The sequence below is a fragment of the Xenia sp. Carnegie-2017 genome, unplaced genomic scaffold (assembly GCF_021976095.1).
Source record: "Xenia sp. Carnegie-2017 unplaced genomic scaffold, XeniaSp_v1 HiC_scaffold_22, whole genome shotgun sequence".
Classification (NCBI taxonomy): domain Eukaryota; kingdom Metazoa; phylum Cnidaria; class Anthozoa; order Malacalcyonacea; family Xeniidae; genus Xenia; species Xenia sp. Carnegie-2017.
The window spans coordinates 104,617-122,678 of NW_025813485.1; the positions used below are offsets into that span (position 1 = coordinate 104,617).

At 33.4% G+C, this 18,062-nt stretch overlaps 3 protein-coding genes across 4 annotated transcripts; 2 read left to right on the top strand and 1 right to left on the bottom strand.

The window, feature by feature from the left end:
- Positions 1 to 730: 730 nt before the first annotated feature.
- LOC124445592 (exosome complex component RRP45-like) lies at positions 731 to 7,688 on the bottom strand. 2 transcript variants are annotated; one of them, XM_046996334.1, is made up of 15 exons: positions 7,536 to 7,688; positions 6,248 to 6,342; positions 5,966 to 6,085; positions 5,800 to 5,902; positions 5,526 to 5,623; positions 5,377 to 5,416; positions 5,205 to 5,287; positions 4,697 to 4,829; positions 3,474 to 3,562; positions 3,253 to 3,368; positions 3,045 to 3,078; positions 2,884 to 2,890; positions 2,699 to 2,819; positions 2,444 to 2,514; positions 731 to 1,397 (listed from the first exon to the last, which is right to left on the bottom strand). In XM_046996334.1, exons 1-14 carry the CDS (start codon positions 7,605 to 7,607, stop codon positions 2,456 to 2,458), a joined length of 1,170 nt encoding a protein of 389 aa, XP_046852290.1. In that variant the 5' UTR covers positions 7,608 to 7,688; the 3' UTR covers positions 731 to 1,397; positions 2,444 to 2,455. The 2 variants fall into 2 exon arrangements, with proteins under 2 accessions (XP_046852290.1, XP_046852289.1); XM_046996333.1 differs by having other exon boundaries at positions 2,884 to 2,905.
- LOC124445594 (branched-chain-amino-acid aminotransferase-like protein 2) lies at positions 864 to 2,174 on the top strand. The gene has a single exon (XM_046996336.1). It carries the CDS (start codon positions 864 to 866, stop codon positions 1,659 to 1,661), a length of 798 nt encoding a protein of 265 aa, XP_046852292.1. The 3' UTR covers positions 1,662 to 2,174.
- Positions 7,689 to 8,440: 752 nt separating the features above from the next.
- LOC124446767 (ATP-dependent RNA helicase DEAH12, chloroplastic-like) lies at positions 8,441 to 16,884 on the top strand. Its single transcript, XM_046997643.1, has 7 exons — positions 8,441 to 8,961; positions 9,246 to 11,657; positions 12,015 to 12,219; positions 12,323 to 13,647; positions 13,844 to 13,853; positions 14,258 to 14,721; positions 15,084 to 16,884. The coding sequence occupies exons 1-7, from the start codon at positions 8,509 to 8,511 to the stop codon at positions 16,215 to 16,217; spliced, it is 6,003 nt and encodes a 2,000-aa protein (XP_046853599.1). The 5' UTR covers positions 8,441 to 8,508; the 3' UTR covers positions 16,218 to 16,884.
- Positions 16,885 to 18,062: the final 1,178 nt, after the last annotated feature.

The following is an 18,062-nucleotide window of genomic DNA, read 5'->3' on the forward strand; positions in this document are numbered from 1 at the left end:
GTCAAGATTATTATTCTTGTACCACACGTGGTTTGACCTAAACCAACTCGTTGTAAAAAAACAAAAACTTATTGTATATCGTTTAAGTGCCTGTTTTGAAGCATTCATTTTGTGAGAGATGAAGAAACATATTATGAGATACCTAGCAGCAGACATATATTTTCTTATCCGTGTAAGAATAAGAGTATTCTGATGTTGAATATACGTTAAATATTTGACTTGTAAAGTCATTCATCGTGGAAGGTTTAATACTCTGCGTTATTACTTGATCATAAAAACGTGACCGTATGTTGAGTGTATATTCTTTTCTTTATGTGAGGTATGAAATTGACCTCAAAACGACACTCACTCTGTGTATCATTTCTAAGTTTACTCTGATCTTGTTTACGACCAATCGAAAGATGATTCGATAAGCAAAATAATTTGTTCAAATATTTCATGTAAATATGTTGAGCGTTATAATATATTTACGAAGCCATCTCGTTCAAATTTCAACTTTTAAGCAATTATCTAATTTTAATTTCAACAAAATTGGTCATACAAGATGCGATACGCCCATATACACATCAAGTATTTCATTTTGGTCATTTTCAATTGAATCAAATGGTGTAGGTTACCGAGTCGTTTTTTATATGTCTCTGTAGTTCTATTTTTAAAATAATGTTAAAAAATACTATGAAAAATAGTAGAGCGAGTTAAACCAGCTCAGTTTTCGTCAAGCACTCATTGATGAAATTTGAAATGCAAATATAATTGTTGATCAAACTGATAAGAAAACACAATAAATTATTAATATGTGATTTAAACTCAGCTGTTGGATAATTTAAACAATCTACTTTTTGTTTTAGTTAAAATTGAGTAAGATGTCATCAATAGAAGATCAGACGCGAGTTTTTTTATGGACTGCTCCACGTTGCATATCAACAGCATTTCAACGAGCAATAATAAATCTTTACAATGGTAAAATATTTCATGAGCCTTTTTCCCAATTCTATTATTTCGCTCCTAACCGTAAAAGTGACCGCTACAGAAATATTCCTGATCAACTTGATGGTACTTTGGATGCTATCAGTAAAAGTCTTTCGGCCAAACACGAAGGAAAGAAATTTGTCTTCTCCAAAGATATGGCTTATTATCTGAAGGATAATTTTGAAATTCTTCGACAGAAAGGTCTTAGAAATTTCAAACATTCCTTTCTCATTCGTAATCCAAAGAAAGCTGTTCCTTCTCTTTATCATGCATCAATAAATTCAAAGAAGACCGGTTGGGATTATTTCGATCCACAAGAAGCTGGATTTCGCGAATTGTTGGACTTGTATGAATTTGTTGTTAAAGAGTTAGACCAAAGTCCTATTGTCGTCGACGCCGATGATCTTCTTGAAAATCCTGAAGCAATGCTGAAAAAATATTGTGATGCGTCAGGTTTGGAGTACATGGAAAATATGACTAGTTGGGAACCAGGGGTTGCAATACCAGAGTGGAACCTATGGACCGGCTGGCATGATGCTGTTGCTAAGAGCTCAGGAATAAAGAAGAAAGATAAAATGACCTCATCAAAAGAAAAAGAAAGCGATGAAATAGATGAGATTCTGTCTTGTGTCAACGAAAGTTTAAAATGTTATGAAGTTTTGTACGAAAAACGTTTAAGACTTGATTCTTAAGTTATTTATACTAGACTTTAACATAATTAAAGACGATCATTTGTGGAACTATTATTCCATTATAGGAAACACTCCATTTTATTTTAAAGATGTTATGAAACTGTCACGTAAAAAATCAAGTAAACTAGTCCAGAATGACTGAACTTATGTAAATTATTTTGTTTATGTAGATTAGCTAAAGAACATTCAATATAATATCAGTTACAGATTCTTAGCGAAATATACGGTAAAAATCTCGGTATAAAGTGAATAGGTTATGAATTTGGAATTATTTTATGTTACATTAAAAAACGACAGATAGCCGCTTTGGTTCGAAATTTGTTAAGAACATTCTTTAAATGTATACACTGCACCAACTCATATGTGTAATGGTGAATCAATTTCGAACTGCGCCTGACAACACAGAGAAATTTTACATAGATGTAACCATTTTTATTATTAAATAATCGCGGTAATACACCAAGATTTCTTAATTATGAAACAATAAATATGACGTTCATTTCGTATGGGAAATTAAAGTGTACTTGTAAAGGAGGAAATTGAATAGCAATATTATTGGCAATAAAACAAAAAATATATTCTTTACACAACGTAAAAAAGTTTAAGGGTTTCCCTCTTTTTTTGACGCAGAACATGGAAGCTTTGTGACACAGAAAAACATTTAGCACTTATGCCTGTTTGGTCGTTACACTACAGAACACACTATTGTGTAACGTCGTTGTAATGGCCTCGAATTTTCTTATCAATAGTAAACATATGTTGATGAGAAAAAAATATTTTACCTGTCTTAGAAATTAGTCTGCAGATGTCAATAAAATTGTGTCTTCTTCGCTACTTGAACAAGACATGTCCCCTAAAGAATTCATGTGGCTATTTCATCAACATTAAACAGAGAACAAAAAGACTAAGTAATTGATAAAGTAGTGCAAATAAAAGCGTATAGTTGGTGACGAAAATGAGAAAGAGAACATTGCAACTGCACGATAAATCTATAAAACGATCAATGCAAACCAAACAATAAATACTTTTCAAAATACCTGTAAACAACCGTTTCTTATTCGTATCATCAGATACTAATTGATCACTATCAAATTCCATTGTGTCATCATTTATCCATGTATTCCAGCCGCCATGACCAATCTCCGCAGTATTAAATCCCTAAAAAGCACAAAGTTTCTAAACTGAACGGCTCAAACTTTAAACAGAGTCAGATGTACATTACCTTTAATCTGACAACAAATTGCATGAAAGTAGTAAAGAAAAAATCTATACAATGACTTCTTTTATAGTTTCATAAAATAACCCTAACAAGTCATAGTTCTAGTGCTATAACAGAACAATAATAGAGAAATATTTATAAAAGTAATGTTTAAAAAAGGATACGACTCTTTCGTGTTCTCTTTTTCTATTTGTGTATCTAAAATGTGCATATATGCATGAGAATTTCAGTAAAAAAAGGTTAATTACCTGATGAAGACGTCCACATACAAGAAACATGCATTTATGTTAACACATTCAAAAAATTTCCCACATCGTTTGTATGAGTATCTAAACAGTCTTATGCTGGAAACGTTTAAGTTTAATCCTTAACCTTTTGATGTATCCATTTTAAGCACTTTCTTTGAATTAATATGTGAAGAATCTTTATTTATTTCGCTGATTTTTTCATAAGTATTAGTTAGTTGTACTCGTCGTTTACCGTTCTTTCTAAACAAAAATCGAGTCATCTCAAACATTGACAGTCAAATTTCCAATATAATCATAACCACAAATTCTCATTAAAATCTTTAAGCTTTCTATGAAAAAACAAACCTCGTCTCTTCATCATTTCTTAACGCTTTCTGTATTAGTTCCGTAATTTCAGCCACTTTGACGCGAGCAATCTGCGAACATCTGAGAATCTGAAAGGAATGAAGAAACTTCTGAAATGTTAAAACATAATTTATAAAACTAGAAGTTACTATCGCAAGGGGAAGTGATGCTCCGCCCCTTGTCAGCAAAAACTGCTAGGCGCAGTGAGACACCCTTAGGACTACGAGTTCGTGTACAAGATGGTTTCGTGTTCTAGCATATATTGCAAATTAGCTCGGATAAAAATACTTCAAGACAGGTCTGGTTTTGTACAACATGATTGCGCGATAAAAGGTTTAGCGCTTTGCCATGTTTACAGCTTTAATTTCCCGCATAAATATCTCGCGTGCTTTACATCTTATTTCATTTTACAAATTAAAAGATGAATTCATTGCCATTTCGAATGAAAACATTTTTTTAACATTTTCCTCATCCGGTAACTACCGAACTGGCTAAATACGGCAACGGTGAATCAAGCGTCAAACGAAATAAAATAGATGTTGGTGATCACTCAAGCGATTTTAGGATTTATTGTATTGAAAATTCCTTTGTTTATGGTACATCTTTTCGGATTACAGACGTTTAAAACCAAACAGACATCACGATGCAGGAGCGTAGCAGCGATAAGTATATCTTATCTTGTACGTCAAATTATACCAGAAGAAAAATCATCTTAAAATATAATTAACACGATATTTTTCAAACGATTAATATATGTATTTAGAAAAAAACTTTCTGCTAAAGAAAAAAATTCTTGAGGCAAAACGCTACTTTTATACATTTTCACACAATATACACTAAACAAACGCTGTAATTTTATATGAATGTAAAAAACTATTCAAGAAAACTTTGTCTTTAGTATTTACTGACCAATAGGAATAATGAACAGCAGGTAGCAATGTAATAAAATATTTCACAGGTTTACTGGTAACTGACACCAAAACAAAGCGTCAGGGAAAACACAATCACTCGTGTATCATTGGAAAGATTTTGAAAATCTACTTTTTGTAACAGTTTTAGCTACTAAATTTTTTTTTAATTATGTATCTCAAATTTGCAACAATTTTTTCAAAGTGTCCTCAGTGACAACTTGCATATAGGAGTTCCATTCAAAATACCAAAGTTGGCACAACTATAGAAAGTAATATTAAAATATTTGACTTAAGTAAAATATTCTCATTAACCTGATCTTTTTCAAGACACAATCCTCCATTCATTTGAATTGTGCAAATTTCGCGGTTAATATTCATCGCTATCATCATTTGTCCTTCCATCACCCTCTCTTCTCTATCTGTCGCATCAACCAATAAAAATTCCCTTGAAATAACCATGAAAAAATATTGTATTTTATAAAAATGTTCAACAGTTATAAAATAATGAAATTCTACATAAAAACCTACTATGCTACAAATCACCGACTAACCCAATCACTTAAAGACATTAGGAAATTGATATGATTTTGTAATGTATTTAATTGTTTATCGGAAGTGAATATTCCAATGGAAAAAAAAACACCGAATGATATCCTCTACAAAGTTCATACTAAGCATCACACATACTATATAATTGACATAATGATTTAGAAATGCTATCTTTCACCATGATTATACATCTGATAAATTTACTTGTAAAGTTTGTACCTTATAACAACATCGATAAATTATAAGTAGAGATGAAAATAATTTACCATACCCATTGTGAAAAAATGAGAAGGAGATGTAAATGGGTGTGTGATGGATACCCAGGGATACTGGATGTCGTTCTGTTACTGGCAACTACAACAAAATTATTTCAACACGTTAATTAACTAGATAATATATGAAAACATAAATAGATTGTCAATTGTCATTTTTTAGCAACTCACAATGGTGAAATCCTGATCAGATATTTCAACATCAGGATGCCTAAAAGATTTCATCAAAAGAATGTACAACAGTGTCAGCAAATTCTGTTCTTAAACATATCAATAATGCAACTAATTTATTCAACTTCTACTGTAGGCTTGGGTCTTACCTAAAATGAGATAATGCAGTAATTGCAGCAATTGAAGCACAATCAGCAATATTTCCACCATCATCCATGATTGTAATATCAACTCTGATTGACCAAACCTAAAAAGTCATGTTTATCCAATAATTTTGCAACAAAAGTGTTATTAATATATAGTCTAACATTCACAAAACTTGACTAAAAAATCATTAAGTCACCCAATTTATTTTTTCTGTTTATTTTTATCTATTTCTTGTAATCATCAAACATTACAAAATCAATTAATAAAAAAACTTACCTTTTCTCCTGCTATAATACACAAGGCTTCAACATCAACACATTCACAATGCTTATACACTCTTTCCAATAGTCTGTTTAACTCAACCATCTGCCCAGACATTCTAAAAACCATTACATATGTAAATCATCCAACAAAATATAGAAATAAAAAGAATGGTATTTACCTTCCAACTTCATAAGCAGGAGATGCCATTGGTGAAAGTTCCACATTGAAAAACAATTGTCCTTCTGATGGACGGTTAACAGTGGGGCTGACAACTTCACTTGAAACCTGGGCAAGAACTCTATATTAAAAAACTTGAATGTCATTGTTTCAAATAATTCCTTTGAATGCCAGATAAACATATAAGAAATAGTGAAAATTGGACTGAACATTGGACCAAATCACAAGTAAATAATATATTATCTCGAAAGACACACTGGTATTTTTCATTTGATCACTAAACCTTGTCTTCCCCAACAATACTTCACAATGACCATATTCCAAGCCAAGAGATATTTTCAACTCTCTATAATCATATGTATTACGTCCATCTAAACGCTACAGCAATGAAAAGAAAACATACTATTTACCTTCTCAAAACATACTGAAGTACATCCACTCATGATGTATTGGACAAGGGCAGATCAATGTTCATTTTACTAGATGGGTGAAGGACAGTGAATGGTTGTTCTAACTTAAAGGCCATGTGTGTGTAGATTTTTAGGTTTACAATATATGTGAACCTTGCAATAAGTTTTAAAATATTTTAATAAAATCAAGTAAATTATAAATCCTAGCTAATGTAGGGGAAATTCTTCCAGAATTTATGTATCCACGCATTCCCCTGCACCCCTGCCCTCAAAAAAATCTGCCTTGGTAATGAAGAGGTATTCACAGGTATATTTTTATTATCAAAATACACAACTTGATATTCTATTTCGTATGATTTTGTGCCCCATTTAAATGACTTCATACCTTACAAGGTAATTCAATGACTATAGGGATTGCTGATGTTATCATTATACAGACAATGAATAGCATTTCATCATATACAAGCCCTTTATCATGGATATTTTAAACATTGATTTTAGTTAACATTTTTATATTTGTATGCTGTAGTTATAAAAGTTGTACCATTTTATCATTAAATAAAATTTCATCATATACAAACACAGACTACCATTTGATCATATACAAACGCTGTCTTATTTGTTTGATTTTACTGTATAATTAACAAAGAGAAAACTGGATAAGTATGAAATTTTTTTGAATATTGATAATCTGATGAGATGATTTAGTGCACTGATGCAAAATAATATTTCATTTCCACACCATGATCTGACAGAAAAATGACATATGTTTGAAGGTATTGATCGTCAAGGTTGTTCAAAACATCTCTCAACATCAAGATAAACATAAACAGTCCTTCTCATCAGGACTTTACTAAACTGGACGATCTATATATACAAACATCTAACAATACTCCCCAGGGTCTAAGCTACCATGAGGCAAACAAGGCACTAGCCCCAGAAGAAAATTTGTCAATTTTTTTCAAGTTGGGTGCTAAAATTTAGAAAAATGAATTTTTTAAAATGGAATATTATATATTGAATTAATAAAAGCCTGTTGCACGATCTTTGCCTCCGTAACAACTTAGGTCTGGCTAGGGCCAGACTATCACAGTCCCAGCTGGGTTTGAAGCATTAACTTTAAAAATGACATATTGTCGTAACTGACCAAAGATCGCTCACCTTTCCTTTACGAATACATGAAAGAATAAAATCTTTCTCACAAGAAGAAATTACAGCTTTATTACTCTTCATTATGATACCAACTTCTACGTAACTGTTTCACAGATGTTCACCCAATGGTTCACACCAGTGACCACACACCTGATAGCACTCACTGCGCATGTGCTAATTATTAGTACTGAATAGGAGGGGATGTCCATGAAGGAACAATGCCAATGGTCAAACATTGGGATAGGCAATCTCAGCTTTTTCATTCGATACCATATCGTTTATTTGATATCGTTATCGATATTTTCCCAACTCATACTACCAAAACAAAAAGAATATTTTGTAATGATTATTAGGGGCAACAACGGCTAACATTACAATATGACTATACCACACTATACTTTAATTGTGTACTTAATAGTGCCAAATTACAAAATAATACTAACATTTAAATAAACTTAAGTTTAATACTTCAAACGTATCTTGTAAGCACTACTTTTCCTTTCAAGAAGTCAATCGTTAATTTCGATTTCATACAAGTATCGATATTTTTTTCTAAACCGTGGTAAAAAAAACGGGCATCGATAGTATTGAGCATTTGGTACCGGTATCGGGCTATCGGCCCATCCTTAGTAAACCATAAATGAATTTCTCTCGAACGTAGTGCTTTTTCATTGTTTCAATATTTTCCTTACACAGTTTTCTATTTTTTCACAGAATTCTGGATCTCACTAAAATTAGAGACGTTAAGAAAACTACAGCATGCCATCGTAATTCATTAATTTCGATATTTTAATTGGGAAAATATCGGACTTTTTTTTAAAAAAGATTGAGTTCTAAGAACATGACAAGGGATTCCAAGAAAAGACCCCAAGAATTTCCTGTTCACGTGACACAATTATGTCATATAAAGACAAAGAAGACAACTATTTCATTACCAGTCAGGGCAAATAAGCAACGCCTTTTAGAAAAACAATGTAAAGCAATGGGGAATAGCAAAAGTTCATCAGCAAAGGATAAGCCAGCCCCGAGAGAACAACGTCGTCCATCTGTTGTATGCAAAGACTCACCGCGGCGCTCAGATGCTGTAGTCTTACACAAAGGAACGGATGAACTTGAGTGGGGTCAACAAACAGAATATTGGTTTTTGTTGAATAAGGAATCGTTTGTAGCAGCGAATGTTGTTCTTAAATTTATTTCAAGTTCAATTGATGAAGGAAACTCGCATATTGTAGGCCTTGCATATTTAGATAAGGATGTCAAACAGGGATATTTACAAATCATGGTTTACTGCAAAAATTATAATAGTAAGATACTTGCATGGAACCGTTTGTTAGATGAAAAACTAAGATCTTACGGTTTGTATAAGGTGTCACTTTGTATGTTCGATGTGAATGAATCAAATTCAAGTCAAAAAAATGAACATCTTCCGCGCAAAGTAAGAATCAAATTTCTACCTTTGTCTGCTAACCTTTAATCTTATAAATATGCATTGACTTTCTGATTGTTCAATCATTTTGTTATCATAATTACCACTTTTTGCATATATTCAAACGAATAAAAACAATGTGATGTCTATTAGTATAAAATCTTCTCGATGTTGCGTTTTGTTAGAAGAACTGAAATATTTACTCATATTTGAAAATGACAAAAATTTTTCTCAATATTGGTGTTGAATGTTATTATTAGTACTAGACTATAAAGCTTTTTATGTCTGTTTAGAATGTTTGCAGTCATCATTCAACTGTTGAAACTTGGCAAAGGAAGTATCTCACAGAGAGAAAATTGAAAACTGTTTCCTTTGATAGTCCTGTTCCCTCCAATAATGATAAATTTTTGCCTGTGTCTATAGATGACACAAGTCAGTCAAGTTATCACACTTTTAATGATGGTGGATTCAGTTCCAAATTTAATGAATCTTATCTAGGGTTTAAAGGTGACTTGGGTCTGTCACATGATCACACTTTTAATGATGGTGGCTTCAGTTCCAATTTTAATGAATCTTTTCTAGAGTCTAAAGGTGACTTGGGTCTGTCACATGACCACACTGTCGATGATGGTGGCTTCAGATCCAATTTTGATAAATCCTTGCTAGTGTCTGAAAATAACATGGCTCAGTCAAGTTACCACACAACCAATGACTTCGATGTCAGCACCAACACTAATGAATTATCAACACAAGACATTCAAAGAATCCATGAAAATGAAAAGCCACAAGCTAAATATTCAGTTGTCAAAGAGAGTGAAATTTTCTGCACTGACTTTCCACAATACACAGGCAACGTGGAAAATTTGTCAAGGGATATGCAATCTTTTGGTGAACAAGTTGATAAAGAGGAAGACAATAGAAGTACAGATACTACAACTACACAACAAAATGAAAGTCTTTTTCGACTGTTACCTAGCAAAGACGAACAAAAGGAAGAGCTTGGTGATAATCAACAGCAACTTTTGAATACGCAGCTGGCTTTTCAAGAATTTTGCCGAAACATAAGTGATGTTAACATTGAACGTGTTGAAAATATCCATACTTTATGGCTGGGTGGTTTCTCTGTCGACACAAGCAAAGATGATGTTCGCATGTTTATATTAAGAAATTGTAAAAACATAGAGATTTTAAATCTCGTTAAAATTCACGATGCTTGGATGGTGAAGGTGTTTTCACAAAAACAACGCCAGAATTTGTATCAAAATTTGAAGAAAAATGTTGACAACAAAGAAATAAAAGCCAAATATTCAAAAAACGTTGTATCACTTTTGAGCAACTTGTATATAGTATTGGAGAACGTAGGCAAAAATATCGAAACAAAGCACATTATTGATGTTTTAAAGTTTTGTCGTGGCATTGTTGATGTACAAAAAATCAAAGATATTCATGCACGAGTTTGGTTTGAATCATTTGAAACTGTTCAAGAAGCAATTGCGAAAAAAAAGAAAGTTTGTATCTGTGGAAAAAAAATCACCTTAAAGCCTTGTATAGCCGTCAAAGAAGAATTAGAGCGGCAAAATCTGAACGCTAAACTACAAAATTTCTTGAACAATTTACAACGACGGTGTGATGCACTTCTTTTACTGAACGAAAATAAAATTAAAGATCTTGAAAAAATATTACAAAATTCACGACCAAGAAAAAAGAAAATGTCTTTGGATGATTTGGAGCGATTTAAAATCATAAAGACAACCCACAAAGGAAAACTACAAGAATTGGTCGAACAGGGACATGAATTTAAAAAGAAGTATATTCAACTTATGGAAATATTTTTTCGTAAAATACAAGATTACTGTGATATGGGACTCCAACATGAGATAGAGAATATTTTAGAGTCTCACAAGGTCGTTATGGAAAGGGAATTTAAAAAATTCGAAGCAAGTTTACCAATCTATGCTAAACGTTCGATGATTTTGGAGGCTGTTGCATCAACTCAAGTAGTTATTCTCGTTGGAGAAACAGGTTCTGGAAAGAGCACGCAACTAGCTCAATATCTGGCTGAAGAATATGGAAATAATGGAAAAATTGTTGTGACTCAACCTCGCAAAATTGCGGCAGTTAGCTTAGCAAAACGTGTTTCTGATGAATTTTGTTGTCGCCTTGGCAGTGAAGTTGGGTACCATGTTGGTTTGGATAAGAAAATGAATAAAAAAACAAGAATTAAGTTTGTTACAGATCGTATCTTATTAAATGAAGTTCTAAAAAATGGCAATTTAATTGAACAATATTCTTGTGTTATTATTGATGAAGCTCATGAAAGATCCATTCATACAGATTTGCTTGTGGCAATGCTGAAGCAGTTACTGCCTCGTTGTCCAACTCTTAAACTGATTGTAACATCTGCTACTCTAAACACAGCTGTTTTCCAAAACTATTTTCATGTTTCTAAGCTGGTGTCAGTTCCAGGTAGAACATTTCCTGTTGATATTTTTTATGATAGAGAACGACCCTCTGATTACGTTGAAGGAGTATGTGACAAAGTTGTTAATGTTTGTCATTCTGGGGAGCAAGGAGATATTTTGGTATTTTTAACTCAACAAAATGAAATTGAAAAGACATGTGACAAGTTGGAACAAAGGCTCAAAAGAGAGCATTATGTTATCCTTCCACTTCATGGAAAGTTACAAACAGATGAACAACAAAAGGTATTACGAAATAAAATCTTTTTTTCTGTTTGCACATGCTCGTACAAACCGAGGAGATGTTTGGAAGAGATAAAGATCAGATCGATTCAAACGTGACACAGAACAGACAATAGTGTGAAACAGATAAATTACAAACAGTTATTTTTTTCCTGTAACATGTATTCATGATTGATTTGCAGATTCTCTTTTGAATTTATTTAATTAGTTGAGCTCAGTTCGGTTTTCCAAATTTGCCAAGGCTAATGCAAACTCAGCTTCAGACAAATCATTCTGCGCGTTATATTGTTATTTTATACATAACGTCTTCTTTTACCTCGAATTAAAGCCGTATTTCCTAGAGATTTTATTAATGTTTAGGTGTTTGCGACGACGCCAAGCAATAAAAGAAAGATCGTTGTCGCCACAAACAGTGCTGAAACGTCTTTAACAATTCCAGGTATTCAAATTGTTATCGATTCTGGAATGGTAAAAGAACCTTCTTTTGATCCAACTAAGAATATGACAACATTGGATATAAAATTTGTAAGTCGAAGTTCTGCTAAACAACGAGCTGGGAGAGCTGGTAGGTTTTTTTCACTCTTTACACCTTTATATTTAATCATTGCAAAAATTTTATCATTTTTAGTAACCATCACTAAATTAGATTGAATTTGATTGCTTTGTAGGTCGAACTGGCCCAGGAAAGTGTTACCGCCTTTATTCAGAACATGATTATAGTAATATGGAAGAAAGTACAAAACCAGAAATTTTGAAAATGCACCTTGGATTGGCTGTACTTCAGTTGTTAAGTTTAGGAGTTTCAGATGTTGAAAAGTTTGATTTTGTTGAAAGTCCCCCTCGTTCGTCTCTGATGAAATCATTTGAAAGCTTACAGTTATTGCGTGCTGTCGAGCAAGACGGAACGTTGAATTATTTGGGCAGAGAAATGCTACAACTTCCTACTGAACCACAACTATCTAAGGCGTTACTTGAGGGTCTTTCTCGAGGCTGTGGAAGGGACGTAATCATTGTTGCTTCATTGATGTCGTGTGGACATGATGTATTTTATAGAGGAACAGTTGAAAAAAGAAACGAATGCGACATACAAAAACAGCAATTTTGTCAAACAAGCGGAGATCTCTTGAGTGCAGTTGATGTTTACAAGAAGTGGATAGATATACCTTCTTCAAAACAAAGCAATTGGTGCAAAGCAAATGCTATAAATTCCAAACTTCTCCGCTCTGTTCGTGAAAGTTACAAAGAGATAGAAAACGCTTTAAAAACCATAAAACCTGATGCTAACCTTGATGTGACTTCTAGTGATGTTAAAGAATCGCTTGTTAAAAGTTTATTGGCTGGATTTTTTGAAAACATTGCATGGTCACATGGTCATGAGAAGCTTGGGTACACTTCTGTGTTGTCACGTGAAAATGCCAAGTTACATCCCTCGTCTGTATTATCATGTCTGGGCGATCAACCAGATTGGGTGATGTATCAGCAACTCAAAAGAACAGGAGATCAAGTATATTTGGAAAACGTCACGCCATTTGAGTTTGACTGGATAGCAGAAAACGCAATTTATATGTTACAGTTTATTGATGAAGATGAAATCTCGAAATGTCGAGTTGAACGAAAACAAATTTTGTGTAGTCCAGAACTTGTAAAGGCAGTAATCGGTTCAAAAGGATCAACTATTAAACATATTGAATCATCCATATCAACACGTGCAGCATCATTTTCACCATCTAATTTGTGTGCCATAGAATGTAACGTTGACAAGGGAACTGTTGATGTTTATGCAAGTAAACATTGCCTTGATGACGCTTGCAAACTTGTTAATGATGTCATTAAGTCGAAACAAAACGATCTTCAGGGTTATTCAGAAATATCAATCTGTAATGGTGGTCTTAAGTCACTTATGTGCAACGACTTACAGACAAAATTGATACTTCAAAAAGGAACGAGTTGCAAGTTTAACGTTTTTTTGGAGATATATGATCTGACAAAAGAGGTTTGTTGATGAAAATTTTATTCAATTTAAACTTGCATTTGAAGCAAAGTCATTTTTATAAGTTGGAAAATTTTTTCTTGCGATAAAGGATTTTATTTTTTAAAACCCGAAATAACTTGCATAAAACGTGAAAGTCAGATATTTCCAAAGAAATTCTCTGAATATGTGTTTAAACCGTGTTTATGTTTTGTTGTAGATCGATGACAGTAAGATCAAAAATATTTTACAAGATTATGGAAAAGTTCTTCACATATCTCAGTACTGTAATCATAAAAATGAGATTATTTTCGTTGGGGGAATGTCACATATTGTAACAGCAATGATGGATCAAAAGCTAGTTTATCCATAAATCGTGAACGAGATTTTTCCATTGACAACGTGAAAAACCTAACGTTAAAACCATTTCCTGTTGAATCATTGATATCTGAAAATAGTTCTTATTCTTCGCTTGGCACCAAAGTTATCATTAGCTGGTTTCCGCTGCCTGCGAACAAGTTTGCCTACATTAAATGTGAGAAATTCTTCACCCAAAATACAGGAAAACCTTTTGCAAAATAAATTATGTCCTTCGATTACAAATAAAGGTGATATACGTTTACCTATTAATGAATATCAGATGAAATGACGGTTCGGAACACTCTAAAAACATGCTGCGATGCTAACTTAATGCGTGCTGTAATCAAAGTTACAGTTCCATCTAAACGTTTGAAAGATGTTGACACGGACGTTGAAAAAGAAAAACTTTTAACGCTGATGAAGAACTACCCTAATTCTAAATTCAAAAATATTTGGATTGCAAATTGCCAGAAAGTTATGGCGTCCGTCGAGTTTGAGAACATGAGCATTGCTGAAAGTTTTATTGATCATTTCGACGCAACGATTGGTGTTTTAGGTGTTCGTGCGATGTACGCAGAATTTGACAGCAAACGAGATTTCTTTTGTGATATGAAACTTTACAAAAAAATACAACAAGATATAGCAGATTTACGCAGGAGTTGTTCCATAAATGTGGACGTGGAACAATATAAGAATCGAATGAAAATCACTGTGTCTAGTTACAACTGTCAACCAACGGTATGGTTTTGATCATCTACTTTTTAAATTTACTTTATTTGTGATCACAATAAGAGATTAAATTTCAAAATGTTAAATTTTTAATGAGAAAAATATTCACCTCACGAATATCTAATATGGACTTCATTATCATAGTGTTGATCTGTATCCTGTTCGTACAAATAACCAAAAGCAACGTGTTTTTTTGTCTATATTAAAAAACTCTAAATCATTATAGTTTTTTACGATTCTAAAATGAAGTTTCTTGATAAGTGATGTTTATCATTTAGTTGATTTTCATGGCGTAGCATGAGTCTCTCAGTTTGTACGATAGAGAAATTTTAGAATTTATAAATTATGGAACTTTCTTTTTCTTTCTTTAGTTGGTTCAAGCTACTGGTGCAAAAGTTGCTGAGTTAATCAGACCAGAGGTAATTGTCATTGATGATCCAGCAATATCTAGACGTTTATCTACTGGTAATGGTCGATCGAAACTCGGACAGATACAGAAGAAATATGATGCTGCTGTTTTCACCTGTAGTTTTGGACGTCGTCTTGAAATTACTGCTTCAATTGAATCGAAGATCCGTGCCCGTCTTGAAATCGAGAGATTAATTGAAGAATTTAAATACGCAAGTAAAGTGGAGATTTCGTTGCGCAACAGTGAGCAACCCGTAGGTGCCATAAGGGAAATATTGAAGCATTTCGGTAAGGATCTCGGAAAACTTGTGGAAGGGGAAGATTGTGAAGCATCGCTGGACATACGAAGACGAAAGCTCGTTCTTAATGGGAGCAAAGAGTCCGTTCATAACGTCAACATGAAACTTGAAGAGCATTTAAAAACTTTGCCCAACACGTTGAAAAGTTCTACAAACAGAGAAATATGTTGTCCAGTATGTTTAGCTGATGTTGAAGATCGTTATGTTCTAACGTTATGTGGACATCCATATTGTTCAACTTGTATCACACAATATCTTTCTGATGCGTTGGATTCACCAAAAGTTAAAAACAAGTTCCCTCTTCAATGTCTCAACGAAGATTGCACATCTTCCGTGATTAAAGAAGATTACGTTGCTATTTTGAATACAGATGATATCGCAAAGTTGTATAAAGTATCCGTGGAATGTTTTTTGATTGCTAACTCCGCCTTCAAACCTTGTCCTACTCCAGATTGCTCTTGGATTTACGAAGTTTCAGGTAGTCCTAGTGTTTTCCTATGTCCAGAATGCAATAATCAATATTGCCAGAAATGCGGTGATGTTGCTCATAAGATGTTTGATACATGTGAAGCATTTAAAGCCAGTAAAGAAATGCCAACGTCTGAGCAGAAGCTTAAAACTTGGGCGCAGAATGCAGATACTCGTCAATGTCCAAAATGCTCAATTTTGATTGAAAAAAATGAGGGATGTTTTCATGTCGAATGCACACAATGTCATGCACATATATGTTGGAAATGTGGCAAGTTTTTCGAAAAAAGTGAGGATTGTTACAAACACAAGAATTGTCAGCAATTGTAGAGGAAAATGATTGTTGAACATAGTAAATTACAAATTGATTGAGTTTTTTTTCATTATTTAGTTTAAAGTTCGTCTTAGTAGGTTTTATCGACAGGGCCGGATTAAGATTTTCGGAGGCCCTGGGCAGCAAAAATACGTAGTAAAGTCCTCCTTTCCCTTACTCTAAAGGCCATAGGTTGCCTATTTTTCCAACAGCAAAATTCAAATACAAATTTCATAAAGCATCTGATAAAAGCATAAACTTAGAACATAGCGTGTAAATTATTTGCATACGATGATTGAATGCTACTTGAGATAGAGTAGTTAGTGCGATTTGATTCTGATAGTCTTTGATAAGTTCGTCCAAGTTAATTTTTCCTAGAATATCGTCCTCAACACTCATCAAAGCAAAATGTCAGAGTTTACTGTGTTTCATTGTCAGAGGTAGTCTGTTCTTCATCAACTGAAATTGACCTAACGAGTAAACAAAATATTTTTCCTTGTTCTGTAAAGCTACAATGTTTAATTTTTCCTTAAATAAGGAAACAAACTTCCCTTGTTTGAGGAGGCCTTAGGCAGCTGCCCAGTCTTGCCTTTTGGTTAATCTGACCCTGTTTATTGAGAAGGGTTCTCTCCGTACTTTTACATCTGTTCAATGTTTTATATAAAATAAACATTTAGAAATGAACCTGCTGTGAAATTTCAATGTCTGAGATCACTATGCTAATCCCTCTGATGCATTCCTGTCAGCAGGGCGGATCTAGGATTTTTCAAATGTGAGTCAAGAAATGCCATAGACGTTAGTCATCTAGAGGAGTCTGGGGGCATGCTCCCTGGAAAATTTTAATTTCTAGGGTCTCGGAAATGGACAAGTCTAATTTTATTTGACAGTCTGATTCTGACATGGACAGCCCCACACCATCACAAACAGCAAGGTGTACTTACTAATCTAGAACTTCTAGAACATTTTGAAGGGTAAAGGTCCCCAAGAATTAAACAAGATAAACGATATGCACCATTCTCTGAAGGGAAATAACAAAACCATTGAAAATCTTCAAATCACTCATATCTAAAAGCTCTCTAGTTCTTATCACTGAAGGGAAGGAAAAGATAATTCTTTGGTAACCTAAAAACTTTCCTAATAAGATTGCAGATCTCATAGCTAGGTAAACCTTTAACCATTTCTCTATGAAGGGCTGCATTGAATTGATTAGTAGGTGCATGCATTGGTTTGCAATCAAATTGTTTTGAGCTTTGTCATAAATGCATAGAGTCAGGGAAATATTCAGGCAAAATACAACTAATAGAGATGCCATTGGATTGAGCACTAACTTCATTCGATACATTTACGGCAATGGTTGCTGCTTTAGCAGAAGTCCTAACCATTGTTTCTTCTTTTGAAAAAAACAATTAAAATAATACCTTTCTCATTCATTTGCTAAAATTTTTTGTCTCTGAGAAATATGTGAGGTAGGATTGCTATAATTTGAATCTTTCCTCTTACACTAATGCCAACTGGTGTACCTTCATAGCTAAATAAGATGTGCATATGATTAGAATTTTTTAGGGTGGATTAAGGGCTCAATGACCACATTATATTTTGTGCTTCTCCAGATCAGGACAATATGAGTGAATTGATCTTTCAATGACAAAAGACAAGCCTTAAATGCCAAAAAATGATGACTTCTATTTGTCATGGTAGTTCAATCACAGGTAGTTGAATCGCGACTGAAACCTAAAATTTAAGCTGTGCAAAGGCTTCCTTACACTTAAATAAACCTCATCATACAAATCTCTACTTAATATCTTCATGTTATATAAACAAATCTGCAAGCTGGTCGTTCGACTAACTCGACGACTCACTCA

Coding starts and splice junctions, on each gene's coding strand:
- LOC124445594 (XM_046996336.1), top strand. CDS start 864: ATGTCATCAATAGAAGATCAGACGCGAGTTTTTTTATGGACTGCTCCA.
- LOC124445592 (XM_046996333.1), bottom strand. CDS start 7,607: ATGAAGAGTAATAAAGCTGTAATTTCTTCTTGTGAGAAAGATTTTATT. Junction 5,903..5,965: donor CCTGCTTATGAAGTTGGAAG/GTAAATACCATT, acceptor AATGGTTTTTAG/AATGTCTGGGCAGATGGTTG. Junction 3,369..3,473: donor AGAAATGATGAAGAGACGAG/GTTTGTTTTTTC, acceptor ATTTTTGTTTAG/AAAGAACGGTAAACGACGAG.
- LOC124446767 (XM_046997643.1), top strand. CDS start 8,509: ATGGGGAATAGCAAAAGTTCATCAGCAAAGGATAAGCCAGCCCCGAGA. Junction 11,658..12,014: donor AAACAGATGAACAACAAAAG/GTATTACGAAAT, acceptor ATTAATGTTTAG/GTGTTTGCGACGACGCCAAG. Junction 12,220..12,322: donor ACAACGAGCTGGGAGAGCTG/GTAGGTTTTTTT, acceptor ATTGCTTTGTAG/GTCGAACTGGCCCAGGAAAG.